General features: G+C 36.4%; 2 protein-coding genes across 4 annotated transcripts; one reads left to right on the top strand and one right to left on the bottom strand.

The window, feature by feature from the left end:
- Positions 1–2,170: 2,170 nt before the first annotated feature.
- Positions 2,171–4,693, top strand: LOC111993889 (uncharacterized). Of its 3 annotated transcripts, none has more exons than XR_010630656.1 (4): positions 2,174–3,138; positions 3,351–3,458; positions 4,048–4,081; positions 4,222–4,693. XR_010630656.1 is itself a non-coding variant. In XM_065777903.1 (4 exons), the coding sequence occupies exons 1-4, from the start codon at positions 2,994–2,996 to the stop codon at positions 4,323–4,325; spliced, it is 396 nt and encodes a 131-aa protein (XP_065633975.1). In that variant the 5' UTR covers positions 2,175–2,993; the 3' UTR covers positions 4,326–4,693. The 3 variants fall into 3 exon arrangements, 1 of the variants encoding a protein (XP_065633975.1); XM_065777903.1 differs by having other exon boundaries at positions 2,175–3,138; positions 4,217–4,693; XR_010630655.1 differs by having other exon boundaries at positions 2,171–3,138; positions 3,351–4,081.
- Positions 4,694–23,066: 18,373 nt separating this feature from the next.
- Positions 23,067–27,667, bottom strand: LOC112014924 (uncharacterized). The gene is made up of 2 exons (XM_024047305.2): positions 27,188–27,667; positions 23,067–24,800 (listed from the first exon to the last, which is right to left on the bottom strand). The coding sequence occupies exons 1-2, from the start codon at positions 27,410–27,412 to the stop codon at positions 23,265–23,267; spliced, it is 1,761 nt and encodes a 586-aa protein (XP_023903073.1). The 5' UTR covers positions 27,413–27,667; the 3' UTR covers positions 23,067–23,264.

Here is a 27,667-nt window from a genome sequence, read left to right as displayed (position 1 = left end):
TATTATAAAATAATTAAGTTGTAACTCGTGCTTACGCATGGAAACTTTTAATAGTAGTGATAATAAAGAAGTGATTTTGATTTTCGTGTTAAATATTATGAATGAGTTACTTGATAGCAAAATTAAGAAAACTAAAATGGGCACTTAACATAAAATTAATTACAATTAAAAGCTAATATGGATTTTATTTAGATATTGGTTCTGCTTCAACTTTAAAATATGGATTCTATTAGAATCTACCACTTGAAGCATATCCATCCAAAACAAATATCCAGTTGTTGTGCTTGTGCATCTATTATCTAGCTATTCTAGACCAATTAACAACACAATTGTTCCAATGTAATTACTCAGAGATGGTAAAAAAGTTTTAATTAGTTTTGTAATGGGCTTTACTTAACTAAAAGTTTTTCGTAAGAGAGTTGCAATTAGATATCAGAACTTCAATTACTTGGTAAGCTAAAAAATTATATAAATTGGCCTAAATAAATGAACAAAAAATTAATATAGAATTTTAATTGACACAATAAACTAACAATACTATGTCTATGTCAAACACTTTTTTGGGAAAAAAAACAATATTTAAATGTTAATTCACCAGCAGAACTTTAATAACACATATTAGAGAGCACTTTGCTTAATATAAATCAAAATTGAACCAAAAAATGACTAAACACTAACAGACAAAGAATCCAAATATGTACATGGCTAGTCTTGTGTTGATGTCAATTGCTATCTAATCCCTCTCTTAAATTTATCACTTTCCAAGTTGTTCAACCAATCGGAAGAAACATAAAACACTCAAAATGATATGATATTATATATTATTAAATTAGACAAACAAAAAAAGGTAGCCTTTGCCACAAAGATAGAAGGCATTCCTCAAAGAAAGATTAACAAATGAATATGAGAAAAGTTAGAGAGAGAAAGATTAGATATTAGATAGCATATTATCAAATTAAATGGAAAAGGTAGCCTTTGATCCCACAAAGATATAAGGAATTTTTCAAACAAAGATTAACAAATCAATAAGAAAAGTTAGAGAGATAAATATTAGCAATTAGATGGCAAAATAGAGGGACTAATGCGTTGTTCATGGAGGACCCTTATATGCGAATCGAATTGACTTATGCTTGAATTTTAGGCTTCAGCAATAGATGCTGCTCAAATTGCATAATTTCTGACAATCACGAATGTGATTCCTTGACATTCCATCTTTATACAAAATTAACACACACACAAGCACCAAATTCAATACCACAACGAAATTAAGAAATTGCCTTGTTTGGTAGACTATCTAAATAACATATTTTCAGTTTTTAAACAACATTACACACATTTTCACACACTTTTTCACCCACACGTATTTCAAAAAATTACAAACAACATTATTCATACTCCTTTACCAAACGGGCCCTAAATTGACACAATAACTTACTTGGCACAAAAATTGAAAACCTTAGATGGATTATGTGGCGCAAAATTGGGAATCTATTTGGATTTTCTTCCAATTTCGAATTGAACACTTAGAAGAATAATTATGGTGTGATCTCCACATAAATCTAGGCACATGACGCAAAATTGGAATTTAATTTGAATTTATAATTTGACTTTCTCTGAGTTTTTTATGAACTCTCAAATAAAACCTTAAAAGTTGTGCCCGGTATTTTTTCATAGTTCAAATTATTAATAATTAATTTTGAATTAAATTTTTTTAACTATCTTTCATAGTACTAAAATTTTCTTATAAATTACTATTAATACTTTGAAAACATAAATATTAAATTTTAATCTGGTTATGTATCCTTTAAAAAAATTTAAAGAGTACAGTGTACATAATCAAACAAAAACAAAAAAATTATCTCAATATCTTTATATAATAATTACCCATGAATCTATTGTCAAATATAATGACAAAGTTTCTGCTACTACAACACATCTATGATAAAATGATTGACAGTATGAGATAGAGCATCATAATTTGATAAAGTGATAGTGATTGACAGTACGAGATAGAGCATCCTATTAGAGTATTCACATTAGCTCTTTTATAATTGCGTAAAATACACATTTTGACCAATTTTATACATTTTGAGCAAAAAAACACCCACATCAGTGGGTGTAAAAATGTGTAAAATATACACAACCGGTATAAATGAACAGTAAACAGTGTATATTTACACGGTTACTATTCATGTGTATCCGATTTTTTTATTCTTTGTTTCTCTCTCCTCTATCAAACTGCCACAAACTAGCGTGGGGAAGAAGGCGCTAGCGCCACCACCAAACTACAACAAACCCAACCACCAAACCTACACCCACACACAAACAAACTCACATGAACAAACCAACAAAGAGATAGATCGGTGCTTGTGAAATGATCGGTGCTTGCCTGATCGGAGCTAGGGAGAGTTGTTCAGAAAAAAAAAAATGGGTATAGAGATGGGTAGAGAGATGGGTATAGAGAAAGAGCAATAAATCAGATCGAAATTGCAAAAGAACAAGAAGAAAATGTAGAAGAAGAAAGAAGGAGAAGGAAAAAAAAAAAGAAAGAAGAAGAAAAAAAAAAGGGGGAAGAAGAAAGGAGAAGGAAAAGCAAAAAAAGAAGAAAGTGAAAAAGAAAAAGAAAGAGATAGAGATAAGATATACGTGTATGTTAAAGTCGGTGGGACTATAGGTAGTTATGAATAATAATAAAAATGTAAGAAAAATATTATTTAAATAAAATAAGGTATAAAATAGACAAATTTATGTAGTGTTTTGTAAAAGTAATAATGGAAAATAAAAAAAGTAAAATTTTTTGTGTTGTAAAGGCTAAATCTTTTAGAAAAGCTGTGAATGCTCTTATCATATTTGGATAGAAAATAAAATAGAATAATGTTAACTTAGTATGCAAGCAGGCAAGTTGTAACGATTTGACACCTTTTTTTTTTGGAGTATAAAGAAAAGAGAAAAAGAAGAAGCTGGGTGTAAAACAAAATAACACAAACACAAAGATGAGAGATACCAAAGGAGCCCAGCGGAGGAGGCTGTATTTACGGAACAGCAGTCGCCCTCTGTTGCGGGTTGGATCAACTGGAGTTGATTGGATGAAAAGAAACAGGGGCGGATTTGAGCGATATATACAGCAGAAATGGCGGTGTAAGGAGTTTTTTTTTTTGGCGAACGGCAGCTATGAGAGATATATAAATATTTTCTTTTGTGTATTTGGAGGAGTCTTGATCCTAATTTTGAAGGGATTTTTTTTTTTTAAGTTCTTTCTCTTTTTTTCCTTTTTTATTTATTTGTATTTGGAGGAGTCTTGATCCTAATTTTTTTTAAAGACTAATCTCCCTCATTATTAATGAATGCAGGGATGCCCTTTTGTTCAGTAATTTCAAGCTTCAGCACTGCTACAGGGTGGCTAACAAGGCAGTGGACTCTCTTGCAAGGATGGGTTGTTGCCAAGTGGATCCCCTTTTGTATTACTCCCTTCCCCTTGATTGCGTTCTTCCTTTTTTATCTTTGGACACTTCTGATGTTTATTTCCCCAAGTAAATCCTGGGCTCTATTTCTTAGAGCCCATATAAGTATAGCTTATTAAGCTTTTTGCTAAAAAAGTTTTGATAAAAGTGAGTTAGAATATATTTATACTTTGAAAAAAATAAAGAGAATATAAAAGAAATTTTTTTTTTTAAAAGTTGTACCTAAGTTAAAAGTTAAAATTAATGCTATACCCACCCTTCTCTCTTTTATTGCTTGTTACTTTTAATCAAATAATAATAATAATTAGCTTATTTTATTAAACTTTTAGTTTTTATTTACAATATTTTTAACAAAAAACTTTTAAAGTTACTGAGTTTTTATGTAAATGTGCATTTATTTGTTGATATTGTTACTGAGTTACCTTGTTGCACAGTAGAATTTAAATTCAAGGTTTTAATATCTACTCTACTTTTGTATCCTTTATCAGTAAAAACATGGTTTTGCTCTTCAAAGCATCTCATGACTGCATAGTAGAAGCATTGCTAGCAATCATTTTAACGTTTTGGCTTTACTTTTATTTTGCAGATCAAAGTAGAAAATTTCTGCTACCGCCACCACGGTAAGTCAAACCATATAGACAAGCTCTCAGTTTGAAATGAATGTTATATTATTGCTTTATGCTTCAAACACTTCAAGTTGACTAATAATTAGTAATTACATTACATTTTTTTTTCTTGTCCCCCCTCTTTTGCAGAACAGGTGGTGGAGTTTTCTTCTCTGAGATGGCTACTCCGTTTGTGTATCATTTATTATTAGCAATATGGTTTTGCTCGTCAAAGCATCTCACGTCTGCATGGTTCTAAAGTTTTGGCTTTATTTTTATTTTGCAGATCAAATTCGAACATTTCCACCACTAAAGTAAGTCATGCCAATGCCATCTAGACATGCTCTCATATTGAAATAAATGTTATATTTGTTGGGTTAAAATCATGGTTTTAAAAACTGGAATAAACAAAAAATTAAAAAATAGACTAATTATCAGTTTTATGATTCAACCGGAGTTATTTTAAGAAAATATAAAATATAGAATTTTTTTTCCTCTTTTTTTGCATACTACTTTTTTTTCTAGTCTGTAATTATTGACAAAAAAAAAGAATAACCTACCGTTAAGATTTCATATATTTATTTTTATAGAAAATAGTCTAACTTTAACTAGTTATTTATTAAAAAAAAAAAAAAAAAAAAAAAAAAAAAAAAAATTACACCCTTCTTTAATGAAAAAAAAGAAAAAAAAGAAAAAAAAAAGAAGAAGAAGAAGATAGATAGGAGAATGGCAGAGAGAGGTGGAAATGAATTTCTGCGGCCGTGCACTTTAACACACTTTCATTTCTTTCTTTCTTTTTTTTGAACTTTCTCTTTCCCACATTCATACAGAGAGAGAGAGAGAGAGAGAATATCACAGAGACACACAGAAGCAGTAAACAGAACCCAACTCCTGAGCTTGAAATCGACCTCACCAACCTCTCTTTGTTGTAAATCTAGCACTCCACACGGTTTACTATAAAAAAGTTTTATTATTTTTTCAGTTCAGTGTTTTGTGTTTTGTCCTCCAGTACCTCCATCTATCCCTCTCTCTCTCTCTCTCTCTGTGGAAGTTAGATCTCCATCAGATCCTCTCATTCACTGTCTCACCGAATAGCTGTGGTTTCAACACCAAGCATGAGCATTCAGTAATTTTCTCACTCTCTCAAGCCTAGCAGATCCGAGAAAAAAGAAGATTTTTTTAGCAAAAAATCTGTCCTTACCCACTTAGACCGGCAGATCTGAGAAAAAATAAGATTTTTTCTGCAAAATAAAGCTCCGTATCAGATCTCTTTCATCAATTTTGCAAAACCGGTTCAACCATTTCGGTTTCCAGTTTTTCCGGTTGAACCAACGGTAACCGGTTAAATCCAGTTTTTCTTACATTTTCGGTTTTTAAGCATAACCGGACCGGATTACTGTCCAGTTTTGGTTGAACCGGTCAAATCGGCCGGTCCGGTCTGATTTTTAAAACTATGGTTAAAATAGATTGGCCCCAGTTAATTAATTTAGTTACTCAAGTTGATTAATTAGATCAAATTACATATAAATCATTAAAGCACTAACAAATTATCAATTAAACTAAATGCAACAAAAATTAAATAAATACGGTGATTTGTTGACAAATGGAAAAAATTTCTCGCAAAGCAAAAACTCTACTGAGTAAATTTAGGTCACCACTTCAAATAATTCACTAATCAATAATCAATCAGTTACAAGTATGAGAAATCTTACCACTATTCTGACCTATCCCAAAATACTAACCTACAATTAAACCTTCGCTTCAATACTAGATTGAACTTGATATTGTAGTAGCCTTATTTCCTTTGTTGCACAAGTCTCAAATTTGTGACTAAGTCCTTTGCACAGATCTCAATACGTGACTAACTCCAACAATTTGAATGATTGTTGTTGGCTACAAAATTCTTCACTTCATAAACAATGAAGATCAGGAAGCACTTGGTCACAAAACCTTAAGATACACAAATGCAGTAACTTTACATAAAGTATATGAGTTCTGGGTCTCTGTTTCGTACTTTATGACTTTTGAAATAAGCCTTATATATGATTAGAGCTGTAAGAAAATAAACTCAAATTAAACAAGTCATCATAGGCCGAATTTCAGATCTGAAAATTCTAAAATTGTAAATCTCGATAGATCGAGCTTGTGTCGAGCTTATTCATTAATTCTCAATAGCAGTATCTATCGAGCTTCTGTCAAGACTTAATGAATCAGCTTTTCTTCACTTATTTCTTGAATCAATTTTCATGTCTTTAATGAAACCATTTGATATATTTGAACAACATATTTCTTAATACATTACACCCAACTTAAATCTATCTAATTACAAATAAAGTATGTTTTTTCAAAGGATTAACCAATTACATAGAAAATATGACCCTAACAAATCTATATACATCTAAAAACTTAAGCATATCATTTATTGTTGCTATACTCCAGTTGAACCACATCAACATCCACGTTATTATCCTTTTTCTCTCTAATTTTCCTATAATTGTTTTTTAACATTTACTTTTTTTTTTTTTAATAATTACACTTTCTCCAACATTTTTCCTTCCTTTCCCTTTTTATCTCCCTACTACTCTCAACGTTAATATCACTATTCATCTTTCCCTTCATCTTTCTTTATTTTGTCTCTTCATCTTTTACTCTATTACTTTTTCAACTCCCCATTACCCTCAACCTTAATATCACTATTCATATTTCCCTTCATCTTCCTTTATTTTAGCTCTTCATATTCACATTATCTTACTATAAATTTATCATTATCTCTTCCATCCTTTCCATACTTTTCCCTCACAAAAAGGTTTTTTCTCTCTCTCTCTCTCTCTCTTAATATTTTTTGGAGTATTTTTTTTCTCAGTATCTCTACTTTAAGTTATTTTTGTGTTCATTATAACTCTACTTTGGGTTAATGCAATTTAGTTTTGTATTTTAAGTTTTTTTGTTCTCTTTTATTGTTAAATATTATTCTATTGTGTTATTAAAAAAGTCAAAGATAATATATAAGAATATAATATATATATATATTATTCTATTACATAACATGATTGGGTAATTTGGTGTTTATTATTATATATTTTATTTTTACTTTATTTTTCTTTTCATCTTATTTTATTCAATATTTAAACTCAGCCACATCCTTCGTATAATTAAATTATTTATATTTTATCTTATTTTTTATTTTAAAAAATTAAACGTATAATATTTTATTTAAATTCAAATAAATAAAATGTACTTATTTTTTAACATTTATATTTTCTCCAACCTTTCTCATTCCCTTTACATTTTCATCCCCCCACTACCCTTTATTTTAATATCACTTTTCACCTTTCACTTTATCTTCCTTTATTTTTTTCTTCTTATTATCATCCTTTTAGTATAAATTTGACACTCTCTCTTCCATTATACGCATAATTTTTTCTCACAAAAAAATTTATTTCTCTCTCTTTCTCTCACAATTTTTTTTTTTTTTTTGCATCTCTGCCCTAGGTTGATAATTGTTTGTTTTTTGTTTTTTAGAACTCTACTTTAGGTTGATGCAATTTAATTTTGTTTTAAGTTTTTTTTTTTTTTTTTTGTTCACTTTGATTGTTAAATTTTATCATATTGCATTATAAATAATTAAAGATAGCATATAAGAATGTAATTTTATTATATTACATAGCATGATTTGGATAATTTAGTATTTATTTAGAGATAATTAATTTGGTGTTTATTGTTATATATTTTATTTTTACTTTTTTTCTTCTCATATTATTTTATTCAGCATTTAAATTCAACCATGTCCTCCATATGTTCTATTATTGTTGTTGTTGTAATTTTTTTTTTTTTTAAGTCAATATGTGTTATTTGAAATCATGTTTTAAATTAGAAGTTTTTTGTAGTTTAACATAATATATTTCATTATTTTGCAGTCGAATATTGTATATAGTAAGATATGTATGAAAACACAATGCAATAAAAAAGTTATCTTTTTATTTTATAATGTGAGAACTTTTATATTAACTTATAGCCATGTATACTATAAATATGTATGCGAATCAACTCTTATAGGTATATTTTTCTCCAAAACATAGATCGACATCTTTTTCCTTCTCACAATCAATAAATCATATATCATAAAGTAGATATATAAAATAAAGTAAAATGAAAAAACAATTTTTTTTCATCATATGAACATATGAATAAATCCCGCAATATGTAACTCTTCAAATTTATAAAACACGTGATTACGTAGATTATATAGTAAAACAAGGTCAACTTATCCATCATGACATTGCAATATCGTCTAGATATTATTATATAAAAATAGCGCTTTATTGATCTTGTCTCAAAAACCAAAAGTACCATCTATATAGCTAATAATATCTTTAAAGAGTAACATATGACGGAGAATTCTTAATTTGAAGAGCAGATTATATATGTGGGGCCCGTGGGCCTGATAGCCTCAGCCCATCGTGTAGAAGGCCCAAGGCCCACGCCCATGAAGGGTGACCATCCGAGGCTAAATTAGGGAAAGACTCTTTTCTGGATCCACGCCGAGGACCTCTTCGTCCTCGGCATACTAAGGATAATTTTGGGAAGGGACAAGCCCAGAGCAAGCTGTCACCTTCACACTTAATGCATTCACCTAACCCCTCTGGCCACATTAATGGGGATATAACCCCTTAGCAGGGCGACATTGATTAGAGTGAACCACTTGAGTGCTGATAAGGCCTCTGATGGGACGAACGATCAGAAGAAAGGCGAATGGATGATCAACAGATGGAAGAAGGAGATAGGACGATGAAGACTATATAAGAGGAGCGAGTAAAGTAAGATAAGGGGAGGAGAAAACAGAAGAAAAAGGGCTCCTCGGCCATGGGCCGAGGAGCATCCCCTAGTTGTAAATAGTTCTAAGTATTTTCTAATAAAAGAAGAGAGTTCATGCTTCATGAACGCCGGCCAGCGCCTAAACCTTCAATCCACTCTCTAAAAATTTATTGTTTGGGCTTGTTGGGCTGAAAACTCATTCATACTATGGGTCCAATCCAAATTGAGTCCCTACAATTGGCGCCGTCTGTGGGAAGGATTAGGGCGCTGGCCGGCGCACCAGGTGATTGTTCTAAGTGGTCGTTTTACAGTAGGTTGGCGACGTATAAAAAAAAATCGCAAGAAAATGGAAGATTTGACAGCGAAAAGAGAAATCTTAAAATTATTTCATAAATAGAAAAAGTACAAAATACAATCAGAGGTTTAGGCAGGCGTGTTTTACAAACAAATTTAAAAGCTAATTCTACAATCAATGACCCAGGTGGACCCGTCCTAGAACTAGCTAGAGGGAAGTGTCAACCCATTCCCTTATTGGCACCAAGAGAATGGGAGAACTTGACAATAAGAGGGCGGAAGGGGGCTGAGACTGGCTCGCTTCAAAGCCACCAACAACTCCTTTCTCGGAGCGGCGGAGCTTGAATAAAGCGAGGAGCAGATGCAGGGGCTCCGGGACGCCCTCCCCCGTGATGTTCCTTTGATTCTCTCCAATCCTCACGAGCGTTGGCCGCTGGAGACGGCAACACTCGAGTACCGCCCATGACATGAATTCGCACGTCTCCTTCGTCGGGGGTGCACTCCGAGGAGAGACACTAGGTACTTCAACGACATCCATCTAGGCCACCTTGTATGGCGCCATCGGGGTTACGCCTAGATTCTACCGCATCGGAAGCCCAGTGGGGGCTGCGGCCACAACGGCTCTTGGCACGGATGTACTCACACCCGCCCAAAACCGCCCCATATCTGCCAACTCCGGTCACAATTTCGACGGGGTTATTAAAGGGGCTTGGGGGGCTGAAAAGGTGTGTTCTTTCTATTTGTGTTGGGAGGTTCAAGAAGTATGGACAAACCATCCCCCCAGAAAGTCTTATATAGAGGATGAGGGTTGGCGAGAATTAATTCATGCAGAATTCGAAAAGAGCGTTATCAGCAGGGCTAATAATGAAGCTACCAAATTTCAAGGGGGCTGTAGAACGTTGGACTCATGTTAATTCACGAGGACATTAATGAAGACGCGTCTCGCGCACCGAAGCGTCAAGCACGGAACACGAACGGCCAAAAGACGCTTCGTAAATGAAAAAGATGGGGGCTCGAGCTGGAGGCGAGATCAACGCCACGTGTAAAGATCATAATCCAACCTAAGGAGGAATCGTCTCCAGTAAAGCGGTCCGAGGACAAACCCCTACTTACAGAAAAATAGAAGTGCTAGACAAAACCAAGGCATTGCATGGTCCTCGGACCCAAGCCTATGGGAAAACTAATCACACCATTATACCTGGGTACTAGACAATACCAAGGTATTGCATGGTCCTCGGACTCAAACCTATGGGGAAACTAGATACTTACAGAAAAATAGAAGAGATAGACAGAACCAAGGCATTGCATGGTCCTCGGACCCAAGCCTATGGGAAAACTAATCACACCATTATACCTAGGTACTAGACAGAACCAATGTATTGCATGGTCCTCGGACTCAAACCTATGGAGAAACTAGATACTTACAGAAAAATAGAAGTGATAAACAGAACCAAGGCATTGCATGGTCCTCGGACCCAAGCTTATGGGAAAACTAATCAAACCATTATACCTGGGTACTAGACAGAACCAAGGTATTGCATGGTCCTCGGACTCAAACCTATGGGGAAACTAGATACTTACAGAAAAATAGAAGTGATAGACAGAACCAAGGCATTGCATGGTCCTCGGACCCAAGCCTATGGGAAAACTAATCACACCATTATACCTGGGTACTAGACAGAACCAAGGTATTGCATGGTCCTCGGACTCAAACCTATGGGGAAACTAGATACTTACAGAAAAATAGAAGTGATAGACAGAACCAAGGCATTGCATGGTCCTCGGACCCAAGCCTATGGGAAAACTAATCACACCATTATACCTGGGTACTAGACAGAACCAAGGTATTGCATGGTCCTCGGACTCAAACCTATGGGGAAACTAGATACTTACAGAAAAATAGAAGTGATAGACAGAACCAAGGCATTACATGGTCCTCGGACCCAAGCCTATGGGAAAACTAATCACACTAGGATACCTGGGTACTAGACAGAACCAAGGTATTGCATGGTCCAAGGACTCGAACCTATGGAGAAAATAACTATCTGTAGAAAAACCAGAGCGTTACCTAGAGTCAAGCTATAATACGGTCCTTAGATTTATATTTGAAGGATAACAGATGATCTCATGAGACTAACTCCAGAATAGAATATAAGTGTTGAGCAGAATATTAGAGTAAGACAAATAAAAGAAAATATCCATAGTTGGAAGCAAAGTATTGAGCATTCAGTTCAAACAGAAAATATACAGTCTCCTTACAATGCCATCGAGGTAAGAAACAAAACGAAATAAAACAGGAAGTAAACAGAACTATCCTATGTCATACGCCAGTCTCCCTAACTCAGTAGGCAAATTAACTCGATAAGCAGATCAAAGGGCTTTAGCCAATGCCTAGGGGCCTTGTCTCGGAGGGTCCGCAGGTATGGCCGGGGAGTCTGCAGAAGGTCTCGCCATGTCTTGGGGCATTTCCTGACCCCCAGTTCTGACTCCCCCCAATGCTTTCTGGGGTTCAACCTCCTCGGGGGGTTTGTCGGCTGAAGATGTATCCTCGGCGGTCTTGTTGTGGCTCTCACTCACTGGTAATGCGGACCCCTCCTCGGGTGTAGCAGGGACAGTCTCGCGAATTGCAATGGGGTAATATACCCTGTCCTCCCTCCTAAGGTCAGATGAGGCATCAACCCCTGCTTGGTTGAAGGCTTCATGCCAGGTCTTAGAACAAAAATGCCTGCACACTGCAGGAACTTGAGCCCGAAGGGTGGCTTCAGTCTTAGCCACCCCATCTGCGAAAGCCTCCTCCTCCGCCTGCTCTACAGAGCGCTCAGCGTCTATTCTTGCAAACATCGCCTCGTCTTTGGCTCTCACAGCCTCGTCCCTGGCATACTCAGTAATACCTTTCTCATGGATTGCCTCGGCCAACTTTTTCTTCAGGTCGGCAATGTCCTCTTTGGCAGCCTGTAGGTGGCCCTCAACGTCTTGCAAGCGATTGGTTTGATCCTCAGCTTGCTTCTTAGCTGCGGCTAAGTCAGAGGCAGCAGTGTCCCTGGCCTTTGTCATCTTCTCTAGATTCTCGGTCGCCTTTGTTAGGTCGGCCTCAGATTTCTTGAGGGTACTGGCAGCTTTCAAGAACTTGTCACGCTCTTGTGCTAAGGCGCTGCTCTGGCCATCGACCTCCTCGTCTAACCTGAAAAGAGCCTGGATAGCCTGCCAATAAAAACAAGTAACTCCGTAAAGAGAAGGGAAGGTACTAAGCAACAAAGTTCAAATAAAGTAAATAGGTACCAAGGGACCCACCATGCCCAGATATTTCTTAAGGTTAAGGACAACCTCTGGCCCACTCATATTTTTTAGCTCGGCCATGTCAGTGGGAAGGAGAAGAGACTTCTCCAGGGCATCGGCTACGAGAGCCCCCTCAACTCCTTGAGATTCCCGTATCAATGCGTCATCCATCAGGGGTTGATCATGGAGCATGGCAGCAGGCAGCCAGGCTTGGGCCTCAGACTGCTGGACGATCTTCCTACCTTTCCGTTGACCACCGAGCTTCAGCTGCTTCAGAGGCTTGCGAAATCCACCCTCCTCGGGCGGGGAATGGGATTTGCTCCCATCTATTGGCTCCTTACCCTTGGAAGGTCTCTTCCTTTTTGGGTCATAAGACTCGGTCTGAGGGTCTGATACTGTAGAGACAGAGGATGACCTGGTTTACACAGTTAAAATATGGGGCAGATGTGTTGAGGGCTTAGGCTGCGACTCTTCCGGTGCACCCTTCTTGGAGCTGCCTTCAAGTAGGTCAAGAAGATTGGTTTGGGGCTGTCTTTTTAAACCCATCTCAGCCTGAGTACCAACTCTTAGGGACCGGAGATCGGCTTCGGACAGATAAGGGTCTCCTAGATCACCAGAGGGATCCTCGGACTGATCAGCTAGGTTGAACACACTATATTTGTCCTCAGAAGAGCTTAGTTCAACCACCTCCCCTGCCTTCTTAGATTGTCCTTCCTCGGCCACCGTTACTTGGTGGGATGAGGAGGGACCTGCTAGCGGAATGCCTTCAGGTATATGAGATCCCTCGAAAAATGTAAAACCGTCCTCCACCACGGTAATCTGCGTAAGCCGAGGGTCACGAGCTCTAATTACGTGCTTCGGGACCTGGAATGATTTCTGGGCTGGGTCGCATCCGAGGATTTTGTGGGCAGCTCTAACCTGGTTATCAGTTTCGTTCAGGAAAAGTTCTGCCCTAAGAATGGTTTCCAAATCCGCTTTGTTGACTAGGTGGAAATGACGTGCGAAGGCGTGCGGATCTGCGAAAAGAAAAGCGAAACTCCTGTGGTTAATCAATCAAAGCAGATATACAGCTATAAAAAATAAAAATACCGAAACCTAGATCGTTTCCTACTTCGGATACCCTACCTGGCTCCCCTTCTACTGTTGGGCAGTGAAAACCGTTGTGCCATTCCCTCGACATTATGAGGAAATCTTGAGTCAACCCCTTATTAGAATCAGGAAGACACTGGATAAGTCGGACCCTGTCGTCCCTCGTCTTCATATAGTACGTCTTATCCCTCAGGTGATGAAGGTTATAACACCAGTTTACATCGTAGTGAGTCAGTCTCAGCCCCATTTTCTCATTCAAGATATCTATACACCTTAATATCCTAAACACATTCACGGCGCACTGGGTATGAGCCAGATGAAAATGCCTAAGGTAGCCGATAGTCACTGGCCTCATAGGGATTCTCATCCCTCCCTCTACGAAAGCGACTATCGGGATCACGACTTCACCCTCTCTCCTCTTGATGTACCACTCCCCTTCTTTACAGTACCTCAAACTCACATTATTGGGTATCCCATAGTCCACAATGAATTTGTTCATCATCTCGTTGGACTCAACCAACTTCTTAAACTTGCCCATCCCCAAGAACGACTAAAGGTTCCAGAAGAAGAAAAGAAGGAGTAGAATCAAAGAAAATTTGGTGTTACCGGGAGAAAAAGACTTACAGAAATATGAAGATCCTCTTCGAGCAGTGTGTAAGTTGAACCAGATTCAAATTATACGCATCAATGGTCATAAGCGCGAAAATGAGGAAACTAGGCGGTTCAAAACAAGTACTTATACTCCCCCTTAGGTTCCCCAAATGTAACCGCCTGCCCGTAAAAGCAGGAGATCCCCATCGAACAATTACCATCACACCGTTGAAAGTGGGAAATGTGGAGCCGCCAAAATTTAATGTGGGCGTACGCTGAGTCTTGCAACGCCAAAACGTACATCGGGCAATCGAAAAGTCGCCAGCATTAACGCGAACCAAAGTTGGGCAATTCGTCTAAAGGGCCCGTAGATATCAAAACCCTCCTCCCCGTCCGAAGGAACGTGCAGCAGAATATTGAGGGGCTATTGTGGGGCCCGTGGGCCTGATAGCCTCAGCCCATCGTGTAGTAGGCCCAAGGCCCGCACCGAGGAAGGATGACCATCCAAGGCTAAATTAGGGAGAGACTCTTTTTTGGATCCATGCTGAGAACCTCTTCGTCCTCGGCATACTAAGGATAATTTTGGGAAGGGACAAGCCCAGAGCAAGCTGTCACCTCCATACTTAATGCATTCACCTAACCCCTCTGGCCGTATTAATGGGGATGCAACCCCTTAGCATGGCGGCGTTGATCAGTGTGAACCACTTGAGTGTTGATAAGGCCTCTGATATGACGGACAGTTAGAAGAAAGGCGAATGGATGATCAACAGATGGAAGAACGAGATAGGACAATGAAGACTATATAAAGAGGAGCGAGTAAAGTAAGGGGAGGGGGAGAAAAAAGGCCTCCTCGGCCTATGGCCGAGGAGCATCCCCCAGTTGTAAATGGTTCTAAGTATTTTTTTTTTTTTTTATAAAAGAAAAGAGTTCATGCTTCGTGAACGCCGGCCAGCGCCTAAACCTTCGATCCACTCTCTACAAATTTATTGTTTGAGCTTGTTGGGCTGAAAACCCACTCATACTCTGGGTCCAATCCAAGTTGAGTCCCCACAATTATTATTATTATTATTAACTAATAGACTCTTTCATTCTTATCTTTCTTCTCAACGCACTATCTTTCTCTTGACTCCTCGTCTTTCCTCCCTCCTCCATAACTCTTTGCCACCTTTCCTCCCAAACTCAAAAACTCACACACAAAGGCAAAGTGATATCGGCAGCAATAACAATGGTGGCAGATTTGACGATTTTTCCATTGAATTTGGTATTTTATTTGATTTTGATTTTAGTTTAGGTTGATTTTGAGTTTGTTTTAGGATAGGTTTTCTAGTAGGTTTGAGTTGGGTTTGGAATGGGTTTGGGTTGATTTTGGTTTTTGGTGGGTGGTGGGTGGTACTAGGTTGCATTGGGTTGTAGTAGTGGTGGTGGTGGTTGGGTGTTGCTGGGTTAGTGGTTGGTCCTCTTCTTCTTCTTCTTCTTCTATCAAGAGCTGTGAATGTTGGGTTGAAGAGAGAGAATTTGACAAGAGTTGTGGTAAGAGAGAGAAAAAAAAAAGAATAAACTAAAATAAAGTATACACAGCTACAATAATCATGTATATTTACATGTTTACTATAGCAAATATGTAAATATGCATATTTATACACCCATTGATGTGGGTGAAGAGAGAGAATTTGACAAGAGTTGTGGTAAGAGAGAGAGAAAAAAAAGAATAAACTAAAATAAAGTATACACAGCTACAATAATCGTGTATATTTACATGTTTACTATAGCAAATGTGTAAATATGCACATTTATACACCCATTGATGTGGGTAGTTTAGAAGCAGTGGTGTGATTGCTCTTAAAGGTACTAGTTGAGCTACACTTTTACCAAGTTTAAGGTTTAATTTCTTATTTTTGAAGTTCAAGATTTAATTTTTTACCACTCTTAAAGACTAAAGTATAGGATTTAAAGTGGAATTTTTCACAAAAGGGTTCAAATAAATCGTGAATCTTTTTTTTTTTTTTAGTAAAATAAATCTTGACTTATATTCTCGCTTGCATTACTAAAATTTAAGTCTAAATTCAACACTAAAATCACGCTCTGTATTTATGATTTCGAGAAATATGATAAATTTATGGGTTAATTATAAAAATATTTCTTGAGATTTGGGGGAATGACACTTCACAAGAAAATATGAGAAAAAAGACACTTCTATCTCTAGAACTTTAGAGGAAATCGATGCATTATTCCTTCCACTAATAACAATAACATAATATTCCAAATTTTGAAAAGATTTCATTGATGAAGCACTAACCATGGTTAATACATGCTTTTTAAGTTATATATTAACGCTCCTTATCCTCAAACTTCCAAAAAAAAAAAAAAAAAAACACCCATTTCCACCCACATAAAAACACTTCTACCAGCAACCAATTTATGACCCGTTTATATAAAATTAATTATCTATTACCCGTCCAACCCATTTAATTAGTAATCCACCCATTTAACCCATTTAATTAGTGAGCAGTGAAACACTGTGAGAAAAAGAAGTCTAATAGGACAAGAGAAAGTCCATCAAACAAAGGAAGATAGTGATTCCACCATATAATATAAACTAAAAAAAACAAATAGTATCATTGCTATTATTTTCCGTTTCTGATTCCACTAAAAAAAAACACATTCATTTCAAAAGCAAAAAAATAAGTGCAAAAAACAAAATCAAAACCTTGCTAAGCCTATGAATGGCGGTGGATCTTCTAGGCTTTACGAAGATGGATGATCTATACAAGAAGCCATGTCACAAGGTTGTTGCTCCAACCTAGCTCCTACTCCTTCGGCGCTGGTTGTTGCTCCGACCGTCGTGTCCCAGATCTCCATCACTACTCCGGCGAGCTACATTTCTCATCCACAGAGCTTACTCTTGACTTCACAAAGCCTAATGCTTTTGCTTTGAACACTAAGGCTTCGGAGCTCGATTAAGCCAGGGATAGCTTCAGCGTGTCGTCGAGCTCGTCGTTCATGTCGTTAGTGATCACCTGAGACGGAAGCCCAAGCTTATGAAAGGCCTTGTTTTCGACAAGAACGTGAGTCACATTTTCGGTGGACTCACTCGTATGGAGAACATGAAAATTGCCGTCATTTAGTTCCAGATTTCGTGGCCGAAGACGATATCGAACAGAGTATTGTGGTTTCAGATTATGCGCAAATGGATAGGATATTGAAAGAAGATAGGCTGGTGTTCTATTGTGTATGTTTGGTTGCCAAGAATGTGATCGTGTGCTATTTTTGGTTTTGTGTTTGTTACGAGTCTGTTTGGATGATGAGAAAATGTAGGAATTTTTTTTTTTAATTTGATTGAGGGCCGAATGTTTTGGGTTTAAGAAGGTTATATTCTTTATTTAAGTTTTAGATTTTAGAAAGGTTTAGTGGGTTTTTGTGGGTTTATTTAAATTTAAATTTTAGATAGGTCAGTGGTTATTGGTAGATTTATCTATTTAAACCCATCTAATTAAATAACCAAATGGGTCTTTACTCATTTAACCCAAATATTCAAATGGGTTGGGTTAAGACTTATGCAAATAAAGTGGGTAATGGGCGGGTTTATGGATATGAATAAAAATTGTCACCCCTAATGGTTAGAGAGTGCGAGCAATTTCTTGAGCTAAGGCAGCGTTAGAGTTTAAGTAAAGAAAAGGAGAAAGGGTTGAGAGGGAGATTTGTATTGGCGAATACAGAAAGAGAGCTTGATGCTTGTTTGTACATGGGTTTTTTAAATGATATATTGTACCAACTAACCTATTATTTCCTTCAAAATCTCCGACCACTAAACCAATCATTGTTGATAGCACCTAGGAATGGTACAATTGGCTTAGCTTTGATCGGTTTCTTCGGTTCCAGTTGAACATCTTTAGCCACATCATTAAAAAAATGTCACTTCATTGTCCTGTTAGCTCCGTTTTTTTTTTTTTTTTTTTTTTTTGGAACTAAAAAGGGGGGCGGGGGCGACTATTTGTGACTAACCCCCCAGGTACTGTGACCGGAGCACCACAGACCTCACCCTAGCACTCCAAGAAAGCCAGCAGGAGAGGCACAATGCAAGTTAGGAACCCTCCTCCCACACGGTACCCACACGACTCGAACAAGGGACCTTGTGCTTGCATGTGGGATCTCTCCCAACTGGGCCAACAAGGGACCTTGTCCTGTTAGCTACTTACACAAGAAAATTAATAGAATTTATTAAAAGGAGAAACCAATGACTTGTTTTTTGGTTTTTTAACTTACAAGACTAAATCCTCGTCAAAACTTTAAGTTCTAACAATGTATTGGGCCCTCGTCTTGTTACGCAACCAAAAAAAAAAAAAAAAAAACAAAATCAGAACTAGAAATTCAACTCAAGAGTAGCCCAATGCTGAAATAATATTACTCTAGCTATTGCTTTAACCTTCAAGGCCCAAACATATTACTCTTTTGTTGGGCTGACATTGCCACTCCAATTAGGGTTGGAGGATTAGAAGTGATTTGTGATTGTGATCGACTTTGGACTTCATATTTTTATTTTTATTTTTAAATTTTATTTTTGGCCAATATGTGAGTTACAAATAGATTTCCGACACTATGGAGGTGTTTGTTATTATACTTTAAACAACAATTTTCAGTATTTAAACAACATTACACGTCACATACTTTTTCATCCACATGTATTTCTATAAAATAACAACGTTATTAGAAATCTCTTACTAAACGGACCCTATATATTCACACCACAATAGGTTGTCCAATTCTAATCCTAACCCTAAATTTCTTATCTCTCATCTTCCATATATATTTTCTTGTTCAATACGCTTATTTTGATTTACAAGATGCTCTTTCACAAGTCACAAACATACAAATTTTAGGCAGTATTCATAGTTCTTTTTTCTCTCTTAGCTCTGGTTTGAACACTAACCACCATGACTAGAGCTTTGATAGCTTTCTTGTTCTCGACCTTTTTGTTTTCACTATTTGTTTCATCCAGTGCCGCTCAAACATGCAAGACCAATACTTTCTCTTTCTCCAACAAGTATAGCTCATGTAACGATCTTCCTGTGTTGAACTCTTTCCTTTATTGGACTTATGACCCATCCACTAACACTCTTGATTTCGCATACCAACACATTTGAACCACATCCTCATCCATCTTTTTCTCACTGACTTCAAGATAATATTTTGCACAAGATTGTTCAACTTGCGATGACAAAACTTGATCTTCTTCAATCTCTTCAATGTTTTCTTTAAAAATTGGCTTTGTCTTGTCAATCCTTAAATATATTTATGGGATAATTACAATTTACCCACCTGTGGTTTGACCCGATTTCTATGTGCCTACCTGTGGTTCAAAGTTTGACACTTTACCCACCTGAGGTTATTGCCGTTTATGCTCCGTAACCCACCTCTGTTAAAAAAAAGGGTAAACAAGTCTTTTTACGCCCATTTTATATCTCTCTCCTCCCAAAACAAGAAAAACAAAAAAAACAAAGATTAAAATATGGTATTAGTCCCTCACCGTTCACAAACATGAAGAACACACACAAACATGAAGAACATGCTTCCAGAAAAATAATACAAATCAAATCAAGTAATACCATCAAACATAAATCTATCAAAATACAACCCCAAAATATAGCACAACATTTGATCCCAGGAACTTAAGAACAAATGAATTCAAACCCAAGAACTTAAGAACAAATGAATTCAAATCAAGCATGTATACAATCCCAGGAACTTAAGAACAAATGGATTCAAACCCAGACATATATTAGAAACCCCAATTTCAAATCCAGACTTCTCAAACCCAGAAAAATTAGATGGTAGAAAACGTGACCCGCGGTCAACCAAAGAGAAGAAATGAATCGAGTTGAGTCAGTTGTCCACAGTGGCAGATTGGTTTCAGTTGAAACTGGGAGCAACGGCGATGAAGAGAGATGCAGGAAAACTTGTCGGAGATCACGAAATCTCCACCTGGTCGAAGATCAAGAGATCTCCACCAATCTGGGCAGTGATTTGGATGGAGATGGGTTTTCACAGTCGGATCGAGTCAAGTTTGATTTTGGAGGAGACCCACCACTTGACCTGCCGTTGTTGAGTTTGGACACACACACAGAGACACAAAGATACACAGCACAGAGAGAGAGAGAGAGAGTGATGGACGGTGGAGAAGGGTGGCACGGGGCAAGCCTGGGGCTAGGGAGTACTGGGAAGCGAGATAAGATGATGATGGTGAGCCGAGAAATGCTAAGATTCCGGCCGATCGCACCGAAACCAGTGACAGACGGTTCAGGTTCGAGTTATATGCTGACAGAGAAGAAGAATTCTGTTGTTTCGAAAGGAAGGACGAAGAGAAAGTACGTTAGGGTTCGGAAGAACAGTATGAATGGGTATAAGAAAATGGTTTCTGAGGAAGAAAGCAAAGATGGGGTTTTGAAGACGCTGCAATTGTTGCCTGAGAAAGCTGAAATGAAAGATCCGGTTGATCCTACGGCTGAGAAAGTTGGGGTTGAGGTTGATAACGTGGAGGGGGGTGATGGTGGTGGTGGTGGGGGGTCAGATCTGACGGTGGAGATGGGTCAGACGAGGGTGGTGGAGTCGTGGGTGACGGTAGAGAGCGTGGCAGACAAACTTTTGCTTCGTGGGTCTGAAGTTTTTGTTGTTGAAGTTTTCGTTTGCCTTGATCAATCAAAACAGAGCTTAAAGCATAAGAATCTAAATGATTTTGATCTTAAGCAATCCAAACCCCTAACTTTTTGATCTGTTTTGTGTTTTGATTTTGAAAGAAAACGTGTTAGAGTAACGGAGAGTGGAGAGGTGGGTTACGGAGGACTAACGGTCAGAAGCACAGGTGGGCAAAGTGTCAAAATTTGAACCACGGGTAGGCACATAGAAATCGGGTCAAACCACAGGTGGGCAAATTGTAATTATCCCTATATTTATTCTTTCGATGCATGGACGAGAGTACAATTAAAATAATTCCTTGGGTTAAAATCTTGAGTTTGTGGTTGTATAGTGTAATGTAATCAATAATTGTATTTAACAATTGTATAATGCAATATGTCATAACGAATCATGAGGAAACCAAAACTCAACGAATATCTTTTATTCTATGCCAAGAACGAATTTTATGCTTACCTCGACGCTTTTATCAATTTCTATGTTATCCCACCATTGAGCTGCATCATCATCCAATTTATTTGATACAAGTCTTACTTCTTTTTTTATTACATATCTTCCAATAATTAAATTTTCTTCCAAATCAAGAATCTAATCAATAAAATCCAATTTACACATCAATATTTGTTTACAGGTTTGGAGGCCAATTTAAAGGCTCTAGAAAACTTGATTGACAATAAATAAATAAAAATGTTAAAAGAGAACTTAATTGATATTCTACCATAATAAGATCATAATTTAACTAGAAAAATATTAAATGCTCCTAAAATCAAAAAAATAATAACCTTAAACCTAAAAAAATTGCCAAAAACTACAATGAAATATTAAAATTAATAAAAACAAAGATCATGTTCCATATTCTGTTATACATCATTTACATTGATTGGCTATATATACTTTGCAATTAGTCAATTACTGTTTTCTCTCTTTTTTTTTTTTTTTTTTGGGCCAAAGAAGGATCACAAGTATCAACATTTTGGACCTTGGGAAGAATTTGGATATAGCATACTGCATACTGTATACACCGTGATCCTTTTTTTTTTGGGGGGGGGGGGGGTTGTATTGCAACCATGGCGTTAGCAATTTTCTGTTATTTGAAAATCAAGAGGAAAGAGTGGGGGGGGGGGGGTTGTATTGCAACCATGGCGTTAGCAATTTTCTGTTATTTGAAAATCAAGAGGAAAGAGGTTGATTCCTGGAATACTCCATGATAAAAGAGGAGAAAAGGTTGATAAAGAGAGAGTAGAGTGCCTTTTCTTTCTAGTTGCCTCACTTGTCTATGCCTACAGCCAGCCCTGAGTAGATTCAATATCCTTGGCATTTCTTGCAACAGTTTTGCTACTTTGTTGAGGTTTTTTGTGTACATGACTAATAGTCATTAGTCAATGATCGATACCAATGCAACATTATTGGCATTTGGCGGTTCTTGCTAACAATTGTTTGGAAATTAGATAGTTTTATTATGGAGAATCCTTCACCTTCTCCAGTTTCACCTTTCACTAGTATAAAAATTTCACCCACAGAATAAATAAATAAAAATTGAGAAGGTGAAGGATTCTCTGTAAAAACATCTTCATGATTATCCAATACATCTTCATGATTATCCAATTTTTCCAAATTTATTGAACCAAAATGCTGCCTTAGTACTTTACTTAAATAAAAAACTTTAAAAAAAAAACCTAAACTGAGGCCAGGTTTATTTCTAATTTCTAATAGTAGTAGGGTGGATGCTCTTGGACATCTGTTAATGGGCTATTTAGAAAAGTTTTGATACCACTTTCATAGGAAATATACAAAATTGTCAAAAAATAAATTGTTTTTCTTTTCCCATAAAAAATTTAAAAAAATGTTACCTAACCAATTTTCTTAGGGCATTCATTTACTTTTTCCATAGATTATAGTGGTAATAAATTTGTATATCAGTAAACTTTAAGTATTTTAGTTTTTCTTGAACCAATTCCTTTAGAGCATCCATTCACTTTTCCTATAGTAGTAATAAACAAGCTTGTATAACAGTAAACTTAAAAAGTATTTCGGTCTCTCTTGAGGCATGTGTGCCATTTTTTTTAGTTAAATTTGTGGCACATAAACTGATTTACTCACGCCCAATCAAATCATTTCATTCCGGCGCTCAATTCTCCTAGACTAGTTCCACTAGTTCTTCAAGTTCATTATATATTCAGATCAAATCCCAAGATTTCTTCGAACTCTGGCAAATTTAAATTTTAGGTGCAATTCATGTCCGCATGTCTCTAAGGGGCTATTAATTTAATTATTTCTAGGGATTATATTTCTTGATAACATCTGTTTGGAAGTCACCTTCTTGGTCCATTTAGTTACAATCATTTTAAGCAAACATAACTTAAATTGCTCTAACAGACATATACGCTGAAACTTTTAACAGTTCTATAACAAGCACAAGACTTGAAACTTGTTTATCAGCTAAAACTCAAGACTCATCTGTGTCTTCTTTGTATTCTTCTTCTTCTTCTTCTTCTACATCTTCCAAACCATCTTCTCCTTTTTCTGATCCTTGTACATTGCCATCCTCCAAATCTTCTGGCACTTCAGTTGTCTCGTCGATGCTTGTTTGTTCTGTATCTTTTTCTACTTCATCGATATTTCCGCTGCTTGTGTCTTGTTGAATGCCACTGGCTTCATGCTCTTCTGATGTCTCTCTCACTTTGTCTAGTTTCTGCTTTCTATCATCCAATATAATGTAGCTCACATCACCATTGGCAGTTCCATTTTTCAGAAGCGGTACTTCTTTTGGAAAGTTATGGGGATTTTCCAACGTTTCTTGTCCATTTACCACTTGATGATTTGTATCAGTATAAACAAGATTGCTATTCAGATCTTTTCCATCTGAAGAATCAGCAGCTTTTCTTACTTCCATTGGGTCCTTAACACCCATCTCTCCTCCGTCTCTTTCCATCTTATCCTTGTTCTCAGTAGTTCTTCCCTTCAATCCATCTTGATCCCCTATAAAAAAATTTCTACTTTTCATTCTCACTGCTTTATCATTTATCGAATTCCCATTGTTCTCCAACCACCTATTCTTGACAAGCATTCTCCATTTCTTTCCCTTTGTTTTACTAGCATGGCCATGTTTCCCTCTCATTCTAGAAATTCTACCAATGCTAGAATTCTCCGGTTCTTCTAATTTTCTCTCATCCTTATGAATCTCATCAAGTTCCTGACGGTCATGTTCTTGAGAATTTTCAAGTTTTCCCATAACTTTCATCTCATCACCTCTTTTGCCAATGCCAAATTCACCCCCATTGTGAGAGTCTTCATTTTTATTTCCTTGAACCTCTTCACTAGGCTTCTCAATAACATAGCTTCCATTTTTAAGACCTTCATCTTGCGAATTTTCTAGTTTTTGCATCTGTTCTCTCATCATCTCCCTCCTTGTAGAATCTTCTGCTTTATTTTCAGTTCCTTCTTCAACTCTTACTATACTCCCAGCCTCCCTAAAATTGTTCGATTTAAGTTTATTTCCATCTTCACTTGTTGAATTTTCATCGTGCATGTAAATACTGGATTCTTGTAGCTGCTCACCCTCTTTATTACTCATAATGACCTCACTTTGATCTTGTCCTGCCACACTTCCATTCACAGTTAAATTCACAGGTGGGCTTGATGGGTCATCAGTACTTACTGACCAAACCTTAACTGGGTACTCAAGGCGGTGTTTCAAATCCTCGATTTCGGCCTCCTTCTGCTTCAAGCTTTCCGTTAGAGTTATCAATTGAGGATTTTCTTTTCCTGGATCAATCTCTTTCTCTCTTAACATTTTGAACTCATTCTGCTTCTCCTCGAGTGCAGACTCCATGGTTCTCTTTTCATCTTTTAGTGAATCAATAGTAGACTGCTTCTCTAGAATCCTTCTGTCAAGCTCCATCTTTTGGTTTCTAAGGGAGTATATCTTTGCTTTCATCTCTTCATTCTTCCTTTTCATTTCTTTGGAGTAGTCTTTTTCCCTCTGTATGATTGAAGAAATTGTAGTAGTGTTGAGAACAGCTAAATATTCAACATTTTATTTCTTCAATGCTAACAAATAATTTAATGGTTAGTTTTTTCAATTTTATGGTGTGTGCATGCACACCAAAATGGGAATGTGCTAAAAAAATCATCACAATTTTTGAACTAATACCTTACGAGTAAAAGTGTGGTAAAAACAGGAAAATGATGTGCAGGCAAAAGGCCAATATATGATTAATAAAGATAAACTTCTAGATTGACTAATTAAGCATGATCATGATGTGTATTTAGGCTCTTTACATCTTCTTTTATAGAGCAAACATAACATAACTATTGGCTATTGCGTGCTTTTAGATCTACAATTTTCTGCATGATTAAACAAGACCCTTTAATTTTGTAATAAAAGTAAAAAATTGTGATTTGCTCGTATTATATCAATATAGTTGAATATACTTTAAACTGGGCTGAAATCCTGTGCCAAATTACAACATACATTTTAGTTGCACTATTTGTTAATTCCAGCATCAAAATACATTCAAGAAAGGAATACTTGGCTACCTAATTCTAGTGTGATCTGAAATGCTGTAAGTGTGCCCAAGTTTATTCTACAGTTGTGATCCACATGGTTGTGGCTGCTTTGCAGCCTCCACAACCTGAATGAGAACATTTTGTGTTGGAGCTACTGAAGGCTTGGGAACCCTCATTCAATTTGTGGTCTCATTGAAATGAGAATTCAGAATTGCTAGCTAGAAATATGCTTTGAGAAAATATGAATCAGACAACAATATCCAAATGCTTTGTGCTAAGGATTTCAATGAGCTAATTGAACCACACATATTTGTGGCTTCTAGTCTCATAGTCATGGCTACCTTTACTATGGTCCAATTTTCACTGGAATTAGGAGTATTTGAGGTTATATTTGAAACATGTGTGTCTCAGACCATTTTTATCAATCTCCTACAACTTCAGCTTTATATTCTTTACCAAGTTATGGTTATTTAGTTGAGGCAGTGCTTTCAATTTTTCCAGGTTTTCGCTAGTGGTGTTTTAGTTGCTCATTACAAAGTGACAATACTATGGCTTCTCTCAATTGTTTTCAATTTGTATTCAGTAAAAACAAATGTTATTGGACGGTGGAATTGCCTGTCTTTTTAGGCAGTCTGCAATTTTTGAAATCGTAATGTAATCTTTTTTAGCAATAATATATTTCTGACTTTTAATAATTTTTTTAAATAAAAATATCGTGTTTCCTTAAGCTGTTTGGATCAATTAATATTAAAACACCATAGAACTATAGAAGATAACCATAGAAGGGCTTTATCCCAAAAAAAAAACTATAGAAGGGCCCCACCAATTGGTAACAATAGTGGGTTAATCCCATGATGAAAAATGAGTGTGAGTTAAAAGAAGTTTAAAGTCTGTGTATCCAAGAGTAGGGACGGAGCCAAAACTTAGAGTTAGGGGGGTGGCTTTGCTGTTGGTTGTGCGCAGTGACTTCGACTCTCAATTTTGTTGCTACTTAGTCATTTAGCTGCTAGTTGTTTAAAATTTTTTAAAGGGTCAGATTGTTTGTTTTAAGTAAAATTGGTTGATTAGACTTTTTTTTTTTTTTTAGTTTTACTATTGATAATTTTGGTTGTTGTACTAATTTTTTTGGGCTTGTATATATCTTTTTTAGATTTTAGACTTATAAATATTTTTTAATGGTCTTTAAAATGTGAAAAATGTTTAAATTACAAACTTTTTTACAAATTGTTGATAATGTAAGCGGTGAGCCCAAATGCGAACCAATAAAAATTTGCATCTTAACTGTTTGTAAAAATGTTATAGAAAAATTTGTGATTATAACAATATAATAATACTCTTAAAAGAATCAATGATATTTTTAAGGGAGCAAAAGTGTAATTTTCTAAAACAAAATTGTTAAAATTAATACCCATATATATAATAATATTTTTTTTTAAAAAAATTTGGAGGGCAATGAACCATGACTTCGTCTACATCCATCATGTTCAAGAGTTAGACTATTTTGAATATACATCCTGTAAGTTTTTTTAAAAAATACTTAGTATTTTTTAAAAAATAGTAAAATTTTTGAATTAAATTCCGGTTGCGAATTGAATTTCCTTGAAACAAAATAATCCCGTTTATACTGCATTCATAATCCAAATTTATGGTTTAATTTGAATTTAATTGAAAAACCAAAAATTCAGTTCTCCTACCAATATTTTGTCGTTTACCATTTTAAAATGGCTTTTAATGTTTTCTATTTAAAGAAATGAGTAAATAAATAAAAGAATGCACGGTGCTTCATACGTGGCGTGCAAGGAAAATTACAAGTGAAAAGCAAATTGCATGAGAGAGAGAGAGAGAGAGAGAGGGATTGACCTGCAAGAGGAGCTGAAAAGAAATGAGTTCTTGGTCTTTCTCATGAACAAGAAGGTTGAAGATGCGCCTCTCTCTGAGTTTATGAAGGACCATGACCCCAAGCAATGCAGCCCCAAATGCCAGCAGCAACATCAACCCGTATGGCTTCCCTTTATGACTATAATCTCTATGACTATGCCCACCACCATTACTGTTGCTATTCCCCTTATGATAAGATCCACCCATTGCCTTGAACGAGATCAGAACAGAACAAAAGGGAAATTAAGCAAGAACGAAAGAGAAAGAAGGAGATGGGTCTCTCTCTCTCTCTATTTTCTACAAAGAGAGCTTTATATATATTAGATTAGAATAGAGTTCTTTGGTTGCTTGTCATGTAAAAAGAGCCATGCAACTACTCTCTCTCTCTCACGAGCGGAGTTAACAATGCTAAGGCAGCATGGGAACCGTGTCTAGGCGCTGATTCTGGAAGCTATTGGCTTC

This window comes from Quercus suber, unplaced genomic scaffold, assembly GCF_002906115.3.
Source record: "Quercus suber isolate HL8 unplaced genomic scaffold, Cork oak 2.0 scaffold_168, whole genome shotgun sequence".
NCBI classification, from domain to species: domain Eukaryota; kingdom Viridiplantae; phylum Streptophyta; class Magnoliopsida; order Fagales; family Fagaceae; genus Quercus; species Quercus suber.
The sequence above is the reverse complement of the archived record's forward strand: the minus strand, read 5'-3'. Positions and strand labels throughout refer to the sequence as shown.